The following is a 13972-nucleotide window of genomic DNA, read 5'->3' as shown; positions in this document are numbered from 1 at the left end:
GTCACCAGCTGTAATTTGTTTTGGAGGGTCATAAGCTGTAATTGTAACTATGAAGGGGTTAAACAAAACTTTTATTCCCACAATATTTAAACACACCTTCCCTAATACTTAGCAAATTAATGAATGCAAGATCTGCGACTGTTCTTCCTCTCTCCTTCCCTAATACTGTTCATCTCATTGGCATAGTAGATTTGACAAAGAAGGTTCTGAAGTTTAATAACTTTGCACTCTTGTTGAAAATGTAGAGTACCAATTGATTCCCATCTTCTACTTCTAACCAAAGTATTTTGATAATGTACTTATTTCTTGATGATTTAGGTTACTACCTATTTTGTTACAACTTCCACACTACGAGAGATGATCAGAGAAAGGATAAACAAACATTTCGCCAACCTTTTATTACATAATGAGGATAAAAGTGCATTTCTTAGAACGACCAACAACCTCCAAAAAGATGATATACCACTTCTTGTTGCAAGAGCCCAACATTATTTCAGTCAGGTATTCTAAATAGGAATTATTTTTCGGTAGGCACGGAAAGATCTTAAACTCGCTCCAGATTCAGGCATTGCACTTTCTAATTATCGAAGATAATCTGGGCGCAAGAGGAGACTCCAACCATGAGCAGCTTGTCCACCATATCTCTCTCATCCTTATTCTTTGGAAACACGCACTCACTAGAAGAGCGTGGTGGAAAAATACCCATTTTTTCGCAGTCCTCGCAAGGGTCGTCGTATTTAAGAACAATCGTGGCCAAATTGGGAGCTTGCTGCATAACAGCTCTTATGAATTCGATCTGTTGTTTCAGCGGCTTGAAGCCAATAATCTGGAGCACTTTCATAAAAGAGTTTTTGCGGCTTGTGATTTCAGGCACCTTCCATAAGGGATTCGTCCTCTCCCCAAAACTTTGCCTTGAATCGTTAATCAAGCATGGATGTTCCCATATCTAATAAGCACAAATGAGTCAACTTTCTTAGTGATAATTGGAGGTGTTTCTTGAAACTAAGAAGCTTGCATTGCATAGAGAACATATAAGACTAAAATTGAAGAGGGAAAGCAAATAGATGAATCTACCTCAATATCAAACATCTCAAGGAATGGCGCAGCTTCAAGGAGGACTCTCATCCATAGTAGATTGAAATCTACGAAAATTCCATGTACAGATAGCTTCCTTAACTTGTTGAATCCAGTGCAAGGTTGTTTTCCTTCCGGTTGCATCCAAAGCTGACAGAAAAAAAACAAATAAAGAATTCCATTTTCATCAAGCGCTGCAACAAAGAAAGATGAAGAAAACAAGAAAAAGAAGAAAATATTGCTGTTTTGCATATATAGAGATCAACTGTGCTCACTACGAAAACAAGAACAAAACTTTTTTTGCCATACCCACACGTCTCACATAAACCATGCTCACTAGATTGGCTCTTTCTTATTAATTAGATGTCTCCAAGCAATTATAAATACAATAAGCAAAAACAGGAATTATTGGAACAAAAAAAAACAAGGCAGCTAGAGCAAGCATGATATATAACTAGTGAATTTTCGTAAAGTAACTTAACACCAAACATAGATCTTTGTTGTAAATCATATAAAATTAGAAGTGCATTAAACAACAATGCCAATGATAATAGCAGACCACGAAAAATGTGCATGGACTAACCTTTTCTCCTTGGAAATCTAATTTCATAGTATGTATAGTTGTATCACGTAGAACTTCACTTAACACAAATCCTTGCATATGTCTTACTGCACCGCATATGAGGTATAATTCCTTCAGGGACGGAACAACACCAAATGACAGGGGGGCACGGGGACAAAGCCAAGTATCCCACTCGAGACGCTCCAGTTTTGGCAGGCAAACTATCTCAAGTCTTCCCAACACGCACATGTTGAGTTGAAGAACACTGAGTTTTGAATCCGGAGCATCTATCTTCCACACCCTGAACCTCCCTGCATCACAATTTGAGAGATACAGATGCTGTAGTTGCTGGCAGCAGTCAAATAGGTGATGATTGATGTCCCATTCAGCAAAGCACAAGTTGTATAGAGATAGCCTTGTGAGGCAATGAAATACACTAGGATAATCACTAAAAAAGTCTCTCGCAACACCAGCTTGTTGTAGCATACGCTCTTCCGTGCAGTCTAGAATTTCCATTTCGTCCAAAAAAGCAAGGTTCAAATCTTTCAAGATCCCAGTGTCAATTGCTTCACTAACTAGAGGGCCAATGTTAAATGCGTAGTTACTGATCAAGTAGATCTTAAGTTGCAACCTTGTAATGGCACCCTCAATCCGAGGGGTAGCCAAGAAGCTCCTGATCGCTTTATCAAGCGATGACATTGCTTCATCCATGTGTTCATTCTCAATGGGGTTTGGTTGCGGGATAGGTAGGAAATCCTTGGCATCAACTGTGAGCTCACGGAGCAACCACGGCAGATGTTTCCACCGCATTGACAATACACTTGTCCTTACAGTCGTAGTTATATCAACTCTTCCCAAGATAGACAGTAAAAGATCATCAATCAATACGCTGAGTCTATCTTCATCCTCCACATTCTGCAACAAAATAGACCATCCAGTTACACAGTTAGCAAATGACTAACTACAAGATACATAATGTTATATGTACCCAAAAATAGTCGTCGAATAAGTGACAAGTCATATCCAGCAAGAGTACTGTATTGCATCACGTGTTTGTTACAAACCCTACTTTGATAATTGATTATGTATTATGTAAGTAGCAGACCTTTTTCTACAGTTTATAGGATACTCTTGTTTTAAATCTTATAGTAAGTTAAAAACAGAAATATGAATAAAGAGCCCTGATGACAACTGGTGACAGTAAAAACTAGTAATCCTGTGTATCCTCTCACTAAAAAGTCACAAAACAGTCGAGCACATCCTGGTTCACCAGCACAAGAAAACATCCTGGTTTACCATATTATAAAGCAGCTGAACCTAAACGATGAATGGTGAAAAAGTAACAACGCACAGCAGATGCGGTGGAAACAAAGATAACAAGACTTACGGAGCTTATTCCATTATTATTCAACTCCATGAATAATCCAATCCGATTGGGGGGTTTTAGCACCTCCGAAGATCCAATGTTCGATTTGATTTATAAAGGTGCGAGCTCCTCCTCCGCAGCGATGAAGTAGCTCTGCCGAAAACACGATGCTCGACTCGAGTTTATTTATAAAGCGTCCCCACCCCCAAAAGAACAGATATCCGACTCGAAGAACTACAACAACCTTTCAATGTTCCCAGTTATTCACTTATTCCTTGCTTTGAACTTACCTTTGAGAAGATGAGAGATTCGGATTTGACTGTTCACAGTGGAACCAAAGGAAGAGCAAATCAAATCGGACTCCCAGAAGAAGAAACCAATCAATGTCCGGCTGGATCTCCACCCCGATTGACCGAGAGACGAGGGGGGACGCCGGGGGCGGTGGCAGCCAGCTGAGGACACCCCCGCCGCCGGCCATCACCGCCAGGTCGGCCGTCGTCCCGGGCCATCCATCTAGAGCCCGCCGGACAGAGATCCCCACCCGAATCCTAACCCGGCGCTCGGCGTCGGCAATACGTCGCAAGGAAAACGACGCTCGCGAGGAGGAAGTCGAACGGCAGAGGCGACGCGTGTCACGCAGGTAGTTGCCCAGGCGCGCAGCAGCGACAAGACGATGGTGCTCCTCGCACAGCACGTGTAACGAAGGAGGTGCCGCGTGACTAGTCGCGTGCGCGTGGTGTCCGCCAGGTTCCCTCCTTGAGGGTCTGCCGCCGTCGGTGCCGGTGTTGTGTCACCGGTAGCACGGGAAGGGCGCAGTCGAAGGCGCGAGACGCGCGCGCGTGAGCAGGCGCTGGTCGAGGAGCGAGGTGAACTAGAGGATCCAGACGCGCGGCATCTTGTGCATGTTGGCGAGCGCCCGCTCGAAAGTGTTGTTGGGCGACGAGTAGGCCGGGTGGTCAGTGGAGTGAGGGCGCGCGTGGTCGAGGCGTGCCAGAGCTTGTAGCTCCCCGGGAGCGCCTTGAGCGCTCGCTCGTAGATGACGGCGCGCTTGGCGAACGGCGCGGCGCCGCGGGCGACGAGGTAGCGCCACCACCCCTTTAGTGAACGGCTCCCGGAGGACTCCTCGTACGGGAGGTCATCCTCCGACGGGTACAGCTCCCGCGATATCTGTAATACCGAATAATTGAGAGAAAAAAAAGAGATTTGATCAAATAGTTGACTTTTTATCTGTTGCTCGTATGGACGATCGGAGACTGTGGTTATATTTATCTCGTCGAGATGAACCCATTTTGCTATTCATATGTCCGTTTCGAGCACTTTGTGACCCGTAGTAAGTCCAATAAATTCAGACCGTTGATTGTTTTAAAAAAAATAAATACATGTATCGGCGCTCAACCTGATCCATCCAGACACCTCTCGCGTTCATCTTTCTCTCTCTCTCCTCGTCACTGGGCGCGTCGCCCTCGTGCCGCTGCCGCACCGCCGTGCGCCTACTCGCTGACGCGCCGCCCGCGTGCCTCGCCGCTGTGCCGCTGCTGCTCGCCATCGCGCCGCCGCGCGCCTGTGCGCTGCGCCGCGTGCTGCCGTCCGCCTGCGCGCTGTCGTGCACCTGCGCGCCGCTGCCATGCACCTGCGAGCCGTCGCCGCCGATGCACCTCCATCCTCCCTCTCTATACTAACCGAAGCAAGCAGAGAGAAAGGAAGAAGCAAGCACGATGAGAAAGCCAGGAAGAAAGAAAAGAAAAGAAAAGGAAGGAAAAAGAAAAGAAAAGAAAAGGAGAGAAAAAAAAAGAGAAAAGAAAAAAGAGAAAAAGAGAAGGATTGGGAAGTTTTTTGATTTCGCTGGATTTGTCGTCAATCCTTCGAAGGTGACTCCTACATAATCTGTCGGAGAGTGAACTCCTGTCGCAGGGATCCCGAGAGACCCCTCTTTAGAGATTCGGCCGGGGGGATGATCCTAGAAAAGCTTGTACGGGAAAAAAGCGGGAACGGAAGTAAATGCGCTGGCTTGCGGGTACACCGGGTTTTTGAACAGGTTCGGGCCGCGCGGGGGCGTAACACCCTACTCCTGTATGAGTGTTATATCTATCCTTGAAGGGGATCCTTCAAGGATATATCTGGTTCTCCAAGGAGAGCTGTTTACAAAGAGCTGGAGGCTCTTATGTTCTAGCTAGCTGGTCTCTTGATCGTCTTGCGATCGGGGGCTGTTGTTTTCTTGTTCTTCGACTGACCCTCTTCTCCCTTTTTTTGTTCGGTGTCCTCCATCCTTTCCTTTTATAGATGCGCCGACCTCGACATATCCTGAATGGGAAAGAGGGGACGCGAATGCCCAGGTGCCACGGAGAAAGGCGTAATCATTTCATTTTGGCGAAGTGACAGGGGCGGTGGAGGAAGGCGGCGTGCATTCGACCACCAGCCGCTGCGGAAGCTTCGGGGTGCTCTGAAAAGGGCCCACCGGACAGCCTCAGAGGTGCCCGGTGCGCCCACCCTGTCTTGTTCTCCTGCCAGGGCAGGGTGGCAGGCCGAGCGCTTCGATTCTGGCGACGTTATCCCGAGGCGCGCAGGCGAAAACGGGACGGGACCCGTGCATTTAATGGACCCACGCCCCCCTGCCATTGCATGGCAGGGTCTGACACTGGGGCGTGGGCAGCCGAGAATGTCAGGATGTCAGAATGTCAGGCCACGCGCGCCTATTAAATGCGGCATCGGGCCCTTGACTGGATGACACCCTGACGACGGGGCCCTTCGAGTCTTTGAACGAGCTTGCGCGAACCTTCGGGGGACCGAGTCCTCGGGGGCTGCCACGTGCAGCCCCGAGCACTCTCTCCCGAGCACTTCAGCGGGACCTTCGGGGCACCGAGTCCTCGGGGGCTGCCACGTGCAGCCCCGAGCACTCTCTCCCGAGCACTTCAGCGGGACCTTCGGGGCACCGAGTCCTCGGGGGCTGCCACGTGCAGCCCCGAGCACTCTCTCCCGAGCACTTCAGCGGGACCTTCGGGGCACCGAGTCCTCGGGGGCTGCCACGTGCAGCCCCGAGCACTCTCTCCCGAGCACTTCAGCGGGACCTTCGGGGCACCGAGTCTTCGGGGGCTGCCACGTGCAGCCCCGAGCACTCTCTCCCGAGCACTTCAGCGGGACCTTCGGGGCACCGAGTCTTCGGGGGCTGCCACGTGCAGCCCCGAGCACTCTCTCCCGAGCACTTCAGCGGGACCTTCGGGGCACCGAGTCCTCGGGGGCTGCCACGTGCAGCCCCGAGCACTCTCTCCCGAGCACTCTGTTTCTACCTATCTTGCAGGGTGGTGATATGTGGTGGACGGCCGGTCTGGCCTCGGGACTTAGGGACCCCTGGTTCTAAATACACCGACAGTAGCCCCCGGGCCCGCTGGCAGTCGATGGGACGGAGACTGCGAATGGGCCCTTCGTCGCGACCGAGGCCAAGGCTGGCCGGATGCCATGTGGCAAGCTTTCGAGAGGTGGCCCCTGCGGATTTTAGACATCAAGTATGTCCCAACGGGAAAATGAGTGGTCGCGTGTCCATACAACTTCCGAGGGGCACGATAATCATACGGGCGGCCCGCGCGGTCGCCGCGCAGATCGAGGAAAATACGCCTGGCAACCGCTGACATCGCGCGATCGGCGGGAGATTCGCCTGACAGTTGCGTCGACCGAGGCGACGCTTCGCCGAGCGAACCGTCCGGGGCGGCAGTTTTTGAATTTTGAGATATAAAAGGGGGAATGGATCGGTCCGTTCCCCTTTTTCACGCTCTCTCGCACCCGTGCTCCTGCTTCCTTTGCGCTTCGAAGCCCCTAGGAAATTCCCAGGCGACCGGAGCGTTCTTCCTTCTCTCTCTCTTCACCACCAAAAAACGCCTTCCACTCCGCTGAGATGACGAGGGTTGGAGGAGGACGCCGGGATAGGACTCCGGACAGCATCTTGCCGGAATCTCGCCTGAGGAATGAGGAGGCGGCGGATAAAATCAAGAAGCTGCTGGTGCCGGAAGGTCAGGAGGGTGCTGTGGTGGTGAGGCCGGCGACTCTGACGCCGACGACGACCGTTCCTGGACGAACCGTCCTCTTCACCTCCTTTGTGGCGTCGGGGCTAGTGCCGCCGTTCTCCGCCTTCTTCCTGCAAGTGCTGGAGACGTACGGCATCCAAATGGCGCACCTAAGCCCCAATTCCGTCGTGGCGTTGGCGGTCTTCGCACATCTCTGCGAAATGTTCGTGGGGGTGATGCCGTCGGCGACGCTGCTTCGCCACTTCTTCGTCCTTCGGCCGGTGGGGAAGAAGAGGGGGCACTCCACGGCGGACGTCGCGGGGTGCTGCAACCTTCGGCTCCGGGAAGGCCTGGGGGACCATTATATTCCCCAGGTGGTGCGCAGCAAGTGGGAGGAATGGCGACGGGACTGGTTCTTCGTCGACATCGACCCCCACGAGCGGCTCGAGTTGCCAGAGAAGGCGGCGGAACCTCGGCGATCGACGTGGGAGGCGCCGCCGCCAGAAGATGCGAGGCTAAAGCCGGTGCTGGAGCGCATCTTGGAGCTGCGCGAGTCCGGGCTGACCTCTGTTATGGTGGTCGTGGACTTCCTGCGTCGACGACTGGCGCCCTTGCGGGAGCGGGCCCGACCAAGCTGGTTCTATACCGGGCCGGAGGACATCACTAGGACCCAGATCGGCGCGAGTTGGGATCTGGGGCAGGCGGAGCTGCGAGGGATGACCCGAGTGATCACCGGGTCGGAGGACATGAGCCGGGCGGAGCTCCCGTGGCCGGAGATGGCGCTCTGCGCCCATCCCGACCGGGTGGCTATCATCAGGCGGCTGCCGGAGTTTGACGCCCAAGGGCCCGTGGACCGGCCAAGAAGCCGGAGTCCCGAGGCCTCTGAGCTCCCCGGGCTGGAAGAACTCCTGGGTGAGGAGGTTGTTGGCAGCTCGGCGCAGGCTGGCGACGGGGCCGCCACAAGCAGTAGCCGCCGCGCCAGAGAAGAGGGCGCCCCTGAAGCTGCTGAAGAGTTGACGCCGGGAGACCGGGGAAAACGACCCCGGGCCTTGATCCTGCTGCCGGAGTCTCCGCCGTCGCCGACGGCGGCGGCGGCGTTTCCGGTGCTGGAGCCGCGCCTGGTGCGGATGGGGCCCGCGCCGACGCCTGCGACCTGCGCGGCGGAGACCGAGACTCGTGCGGCGGCACCCGAGGCCCGCGCGGTGGCCCAGCCGAGCCCTCAGCGGAAGAGGCGGCGGGAGGGGTCCGGACCGACGGCACCGGACCCGGACATTAGGCTCCCAGCGGCCAAATGGCGGTATCGGTGAGTCATTTTTCTTGCTTTTCCATGGGTCCTTTCGGCCCGAACTAAGTTTTGACAACTTTTACTTGTCTCCCGTAGGCCGGCCGCAGGCGTTGCGGCGACGGAGAGGGAGCAGGCGCCAAGGCCAGAGCCGAACCTGCCCGCTGCGCCAGCGGAGGCCAGTGTAGGAACGGCGGAGGCGCCAATCGACGTGGAGGCGCCAATCGACGTGGCGGCCATAGGGAGAGAGGCGGTGGCGGCGACTACCGGAAGGGCGCCGGCGGAGCCTACCCCGGGCGCGGAGAGCCCGGGGCGGAGAATGGTGGAGGCGGATGCCTCGCCGGGGCCGGTGGGCAAGGCGGCTGATGCGGGAACGCAGCTGCCGTCCGAGGCCTTGGCTCCGGAGGAGCCTACCCCGGGCAGGCAGAGCCCGGGGCGGATGGCGGCACAGGGCCCTGTGGAGAGCTCGGCCCCCCTGGAGGCATCCGGCGGAGAAGCCTGGGACCCACCGGCGCTCGCAGTGCCTGGCCGGCCTGCCGATCCCCTCTTGGCCGCCATTGAAGGCGTCCGAGCCGCAGTCGGGCAGTTGGGCGCGGCGGTGGAGGCCAAGGAGGGGGAGCTCGAGGCCGAGCACGCCCGCCTGGTACTGGAGAAGGCGCAGCTGGCGGGCGCCCGAGAGGAGGCCCGCGCGGCAGCCGCGCGGGAGCAGAAGCTCCTGGAGGACATCCGTGCGGAAGCCGCGCGGGAACGAGAAGGCCTGAGGACCGCGCGGGCAGAGGCCGCGCGGGAACGAGAAGACGCCGCCCGCCTGGCTGAGGCGTCGAGGCAGCAGGCGGCCGAGGCCCTTGCCAGGATGGGGCAGGCGCAGGTGAGGGAGGCGGCAGTCACGGCCCGGGAACGGCTTGCAGAGGAGCGGCAGGCCGAGCTGGCCCGCCGAGAGGGCGCGGTCGAGACGACGCGCGCCGACCTCCAGCGCTGGGAAGACGACCTCCAGAAGATCAGAGGAGAAGTCAAGCGCTGGGAAGAGGACGTCTCCATCCGGGAAGTGGATAACGAGCTATTAGCGTCTGATCTCGGAGCCCGGGAGGATTCGGTGGTCCAGCAGGAGGAGGTGCTGGCCCGACGGGAGAATGAGCTGAGTCGCCGGGAAGGCGAACTGAATCGCCGAGAGGGCGAGCTGAGTCGCCGGGAGGGCGAAGCCGCTGCCGCGGCGGCCACCGCGGCTACCAGGGCGGAAGAGAATGCGAAACACGAGGCGGAACTGACCGCCCGTGAACAAGCCCTGTCCGAGGTGGTGGCTAAGGCGAAGCAGGATGCCGTCCCCGCCGCAGCTGGCGGTTCTTCCGGTCCGGCCGAGGACCAGGGACTCGAGGCACAGCTGCGGGCTGCCAGGGAGAAGCTCGAGGCAGCCTTTGTTTCGCGGGTCAACCTCGTGCAGATGCTGGAGGATATACTCCGGCGGATGCGACGGGCCATGGAGAAAGGTGGTCTTGGGCGGCTTGTCGGCGACACGAAGGGCGACGGCCCCGCACGACAAGTGTTGGAGCTGCAGCAGGTCTGCGAGCGCCTCGAGACCCTGCCCTGGGCAGTTCAGGAACTTGCCGCCCGGGAGGGACGTGGCTTGGCCCAAGCCGTGGCCGAGCATGTCCTGGCCTGCTACCGAAGCAGGGACCCGGACTTCCCATTGGAGCCGGCGCGGGAGGGAGTGGTCGAGGCTGAGGAGGAGGTCGCCCGAGCAGCGGTTAGGAGTACCGCCTCTGCAGTGGCGGCCGGCTTCAGGCGAGAGGTGCCGCCACCGCCAGCCCCCGGGGACGACTCAGAGGACTCAGCCGACGCCTCTGCCGCTGACTAGGCCTTCGGCGCCCTTTTTTCTTTTGTTGTAGATGCAGGAGTGAATATTAGGAGTGAACCCTTAGAAAAATGCTTTGTCTATGTCTTGTGAATATAATGGCAGCTTTTCCTTGGGCTCGCAACTCCAATTTCTCTGTATGCTTGATGTTTCCTCTGGCGCTCCGCCTGGAAGTCCCGAGGAGTACTCAGTCGGGCCGCTCCCGACCTTCCCATCCCCGAGAAATGAAGTTGTTCTGGTTGCTGGCGTTGGCGCAGCCAGCCTTCAAGCTCTCGCGAGTCCGTACTGCCTAGTTTAAGAAACAAAGACACAGACTCCCTTGCTCGGGAGATGGAACGGCCCTGCCCGGAACACGCCGTGCCCAGCGGACACCTTTTCACTTTGCGACCACTCAGCCGGTAGAAGAGAGACGCGTGTGAGCGAGAATGTGACCAAGAGTCCTCGCGGTCCGGTGGTGCCCGGGCTCAAAAAGGGCCGGACCGAGCACTGACAGCCTGCCCCCAAGGCCTGAGCTCCGGACTACTCGAGCAGCTCGAGTGATAGGATTACCCAGGGCACCTGAGGACCCGGTAGTGCTCGGGGTCCTTAAGAGCGGACCGAACACCACGACCACCACGAAGGGCTTCGGTCAGACGTTACCGCACGCACGGTACTCCTTTCTACGAACCGCTCTGTCGTTCTGGAAAAAAGCCGACACGCGGCAGGGTTTTTGCGTGCCAAGAGACCACCTCACCGAGCAGATTAAAGCGCAAGAGCCCCCGAGAATGACTCGGGAACATAAATTTACTGAAAGCAGACTTGTCTGAACATAACCACTCACCGGACAGCCGTCGGCCTTCCGGCCAGCCGACCCAGAAGGGGTTGATTCCGAGCTCGGGGGCCCGGGGACTTGATCCTTTCAACGGAGCGCCCGAGCGCCCAGAGTCATACGAGGCTCCTAGGGTCGGGTGATCTCGACCACCCAAGCCTAGGCGGTAGGACCACCCGAAGACCCTTGGGGCCGACCAGAGACCGGGGCATTGAAGCCCTTGCGGCCGAACTGCTTGTGATTGCCGACCTGTGACTTGAAAGAGAGAATATAGAATTTCTTTGTCTGGTGCGCTCTGTTAGTGCGGTACTTGCCATAGACTGCTCTCGTTTTTTTTTTTCGACCCGAGACCTCTCGAATACCCGAACCGGCAGACAAAGGCGGACAGAGGCATAACCTAGAGGTCCTATGGTTTGGTGGCGCCCGGGTATGACAGGCCAGACCGAGCACCGACAGCCCGCTCCGAGGGCCTGAGCTCCGGCCTACTCGAGCAGCTCGAGTGATGGGATTACTCAGAGCGCCCCGAAACTCGGTTAGTGCCCGGGAGCCCGTCACGACACCGAACACCACAGCCTACCATGCCGGACGTAAGTCAGCGGCGACTGCTCGCATGTATACCGATTGGGATTCTTTTGTCAACGGGAAAAAATGAGAGAGCGAACTTTTTCTCGCACAACCGAGCACCTCACCAGACAGATTAAACATAGGGAATCCAGAGATATAATTTGACATAGTGATTGCTTATTAAAATACTGAATGTACGATATTTACAAGGTTGGGTGACAGCAATTTACCACACGGGGCGAAGCCTCCAGACTGCTCGGGCGGGGAGAAGCCCCCGGCCTTATCAACCTGAACCGCGAGCTTGACCGTCTATGGGTAGAAGCGTCGAAGATGCTCGATGTTCCACGGATTCGGGAGTGGCTGCCCTTCCTCCGTAGCCAACCTGAAAGAACCTGCCCGGGGTAGGGTCTCGAGGTGATCCAGAGGCGGACCTAGCGGCCGGGGCCCTGACCATCTGCTGGGGGTCGGAGAGTACGCCGGCAGCGGCGGCGCTGATGGGCCCAGCGCCCTGATCCCCTTGGGCGGGAAAAACCTCTTGGTCGTGGGGCGGCGTTCCGTTACTGGAAGTGGAGCCGGAACGCTGGAGACGGTGCCCACCGGCCATCTTTTCCTGTGGAGAAAAAAGGGAAACAAACAATCTAGGGATATTCCCCCCTACCTGGCGCGCCAGCTGTCGGAGAGTGAACTCCTGTCGCAGGGATCCCGAGAGACCCCTCTTTAGAGATTCGGCCGGGGGGATGATCCTAGAAAAGCTTGTACGGGAAAAAAGCGGGAACGGAAGTAAATGCGCTGGCTTGCGGGTACACCGGGTTTTTGAACAGGTTCGGGCCGCGCGGGGGCGTAACACCCTACTCCTGTATGAGTGTTATATCTATCCTTGAAGGGGATCCTTCAAGGATATATCTGGTTCTCCAAGGAGAGCTGTTTACAAAGAGCTGGAGGCTCTTATGTTCTAGCTAGCTGGTCTCTTGATCGTCTTGCGATCGGGGGCTGTTGTTTTCTTGTTCTTCGACTGACCCTCTTCTCCCTTTTTTTGTTCGGTGTCCTCCATCCTTTCCTTTTATAGATGCGCCGACCTCGACATATCCTGAATGGGAAAGAGGGGACGCGAATGCCCAGGTGCCACGGAGAAAGGCGTAATCATTTCATTTTGGCGAAGTGACAGGGGCGGTGGAGGAAGGCGGCGTGCATTCGACCACCAGCCGCTGCGGAAGCTTCGGGGTGCTCTGAAAAGGGCCCACCGGACAGCCTCAGAGGTGCCCGGTGCGCCCACCCTGTCTTGTTCTCCTGCCAGGGCAGGGTGGCAGGCCGAGCGCTTCGATTCTGGCGACGTTATCCCGAGGCGCGCAGGCGAAAACGGGACGGGACCCGTGCATTTAATGGACCCACGCCCCCCTGCCATTGCATGGCAGGGTCTGACACTGGGGCGTGGGCAGCCGAGAATGTCAGGATGTTAGAATGTCAGGCCACGCGCGCCTATTAAATGCGGCATCGGGCCCTTGACTGGATGACACCCTGACGACGGGGCCCTTCGAGTCTTTGAACGAGCTTGCGCGAACCTTCGGGGGACCGAGTCCTCGGGGGCTGCCACGTGCAGCCCCGAGCACTCTCTCCCGAGCACTTCAGCGGGACCTTCGGGGCACCGAGTCCTCGGGGGCTGCCACGTGCAGCCCCGAGCACTCTCTCCCGAGCACTTCAGCGGGACCTTCGGGGCACCGAGTCCTCGGGGGCTGCCACGTGCAGCCCCGAGCACTCTCTCCCGAGCACTTCAGCGGGACCTTCGGGGCACCGAGTCCTCGGGGGCTGCCACGTGCAGCCCCGAGCACTCTCTCCCGAGCACTTCAGCGGGACCTTCGGGGCACCGAGTCCTCGGGGGCTGCCACGTGCAGCCCCGAGCACTCTCTCCCGAGCACTTCAGCGGGACCTTCGGGGCACCGAGTCTTCGGGGGCTGCCACGTGCAGCCCCGAGCACTCTCTCCCGAGCACTTCAGCGGGACCTTCGGGGCACCGAGTCCTCGGGGGCTGCCACGTGCAGCCCCGAGCACTCTCTCCCGAGCACTCTGTTTCTACCTATCTTGCAGGGTGGTGATATGTGGTGGACGGCCGGTCTGGCCTCGGGACTTAGGGACCCCTGGTTCTAAATACACCGACATAATCCCTAGGCAATTGAGATTCAATTGAATCAGTCGATTTCCATCGGATGCGTGATCGATAATCCGAATTGCTTTCGATAGCCGTCGCTAAAGCGAAGATGTGATATCCAAATTTAGATATCCATTCCTTTTGATAAAATAAGGTTTAACCAGTAAAAGAATTCTAATTCAACTCTGGAGTAGAGATGTCACATCAATTTATGCTTTAGGAGTTTCCGTTCGACATGTCCCAAAGTGTTGACGTGTATGCGACGTTTTCAGGCGTAGGATTGATGCTTCACATTATATGTGTTTCAGATGTGCTTTAGTACTAAAATGT

At 56.4% G+C, this 13972-nt stretch overlaps 1 protein-coding gene across 4 annotated transcripts in view; it reads right to left on the bottom strand.

The window, feature by feature from the left end:
* Nucleotides 1-373: 373 nt before the first annotated feature.
* LOC133890561 (uncharacterized) overlaps nt 374-13972 on the bottom strand; it is a 45878-nt gene continuing 32279 nt past the window's right edge. For 3 of the 4 annotated variants that reach the window (XM_062330989.1, XM_062330995.1, XM_062330988.1), the window contains 3 exons: nt 1658-2551; nt 1075-1224; nt 374-946 (listed from right to left, as the gene is read on the bottom strand). In XM_062330989.1, coding sequence (XP_062186973.1) covers nt 578-946; nt 1075-1224; nt 1658-2551 — 1413 coding nt within the window. In that variant the 3' untranslated portion in view covers nt 374-577. Of the gene's footprint in view, nt 947-1074; nt 1225-1657; nt 2552-3023; nt 3156-3292; nt 4139-13972 lie in introns of those variants that run through there. The other variant, XM_062330990.1, reaches the window with a different exon arrangement.

The sequence above is a fragment of the Phragmites australis genome, chromosome 14 (genome assembly GCF_958298935.1).
Source record: "Phragmites australis chromosome 14, lpPhrAust1.1, whole genome shotgun sequence".
Taxonomy (NCBI): Eukaryota; Viridiplantae; Streptophyta; class Magnoliopsida; order Poales; family Poaceae; genus Phragmites; species Phragmites australis.
This window is presented reverse-complemented; position numbering and strand designations above follow the sequence as displayed.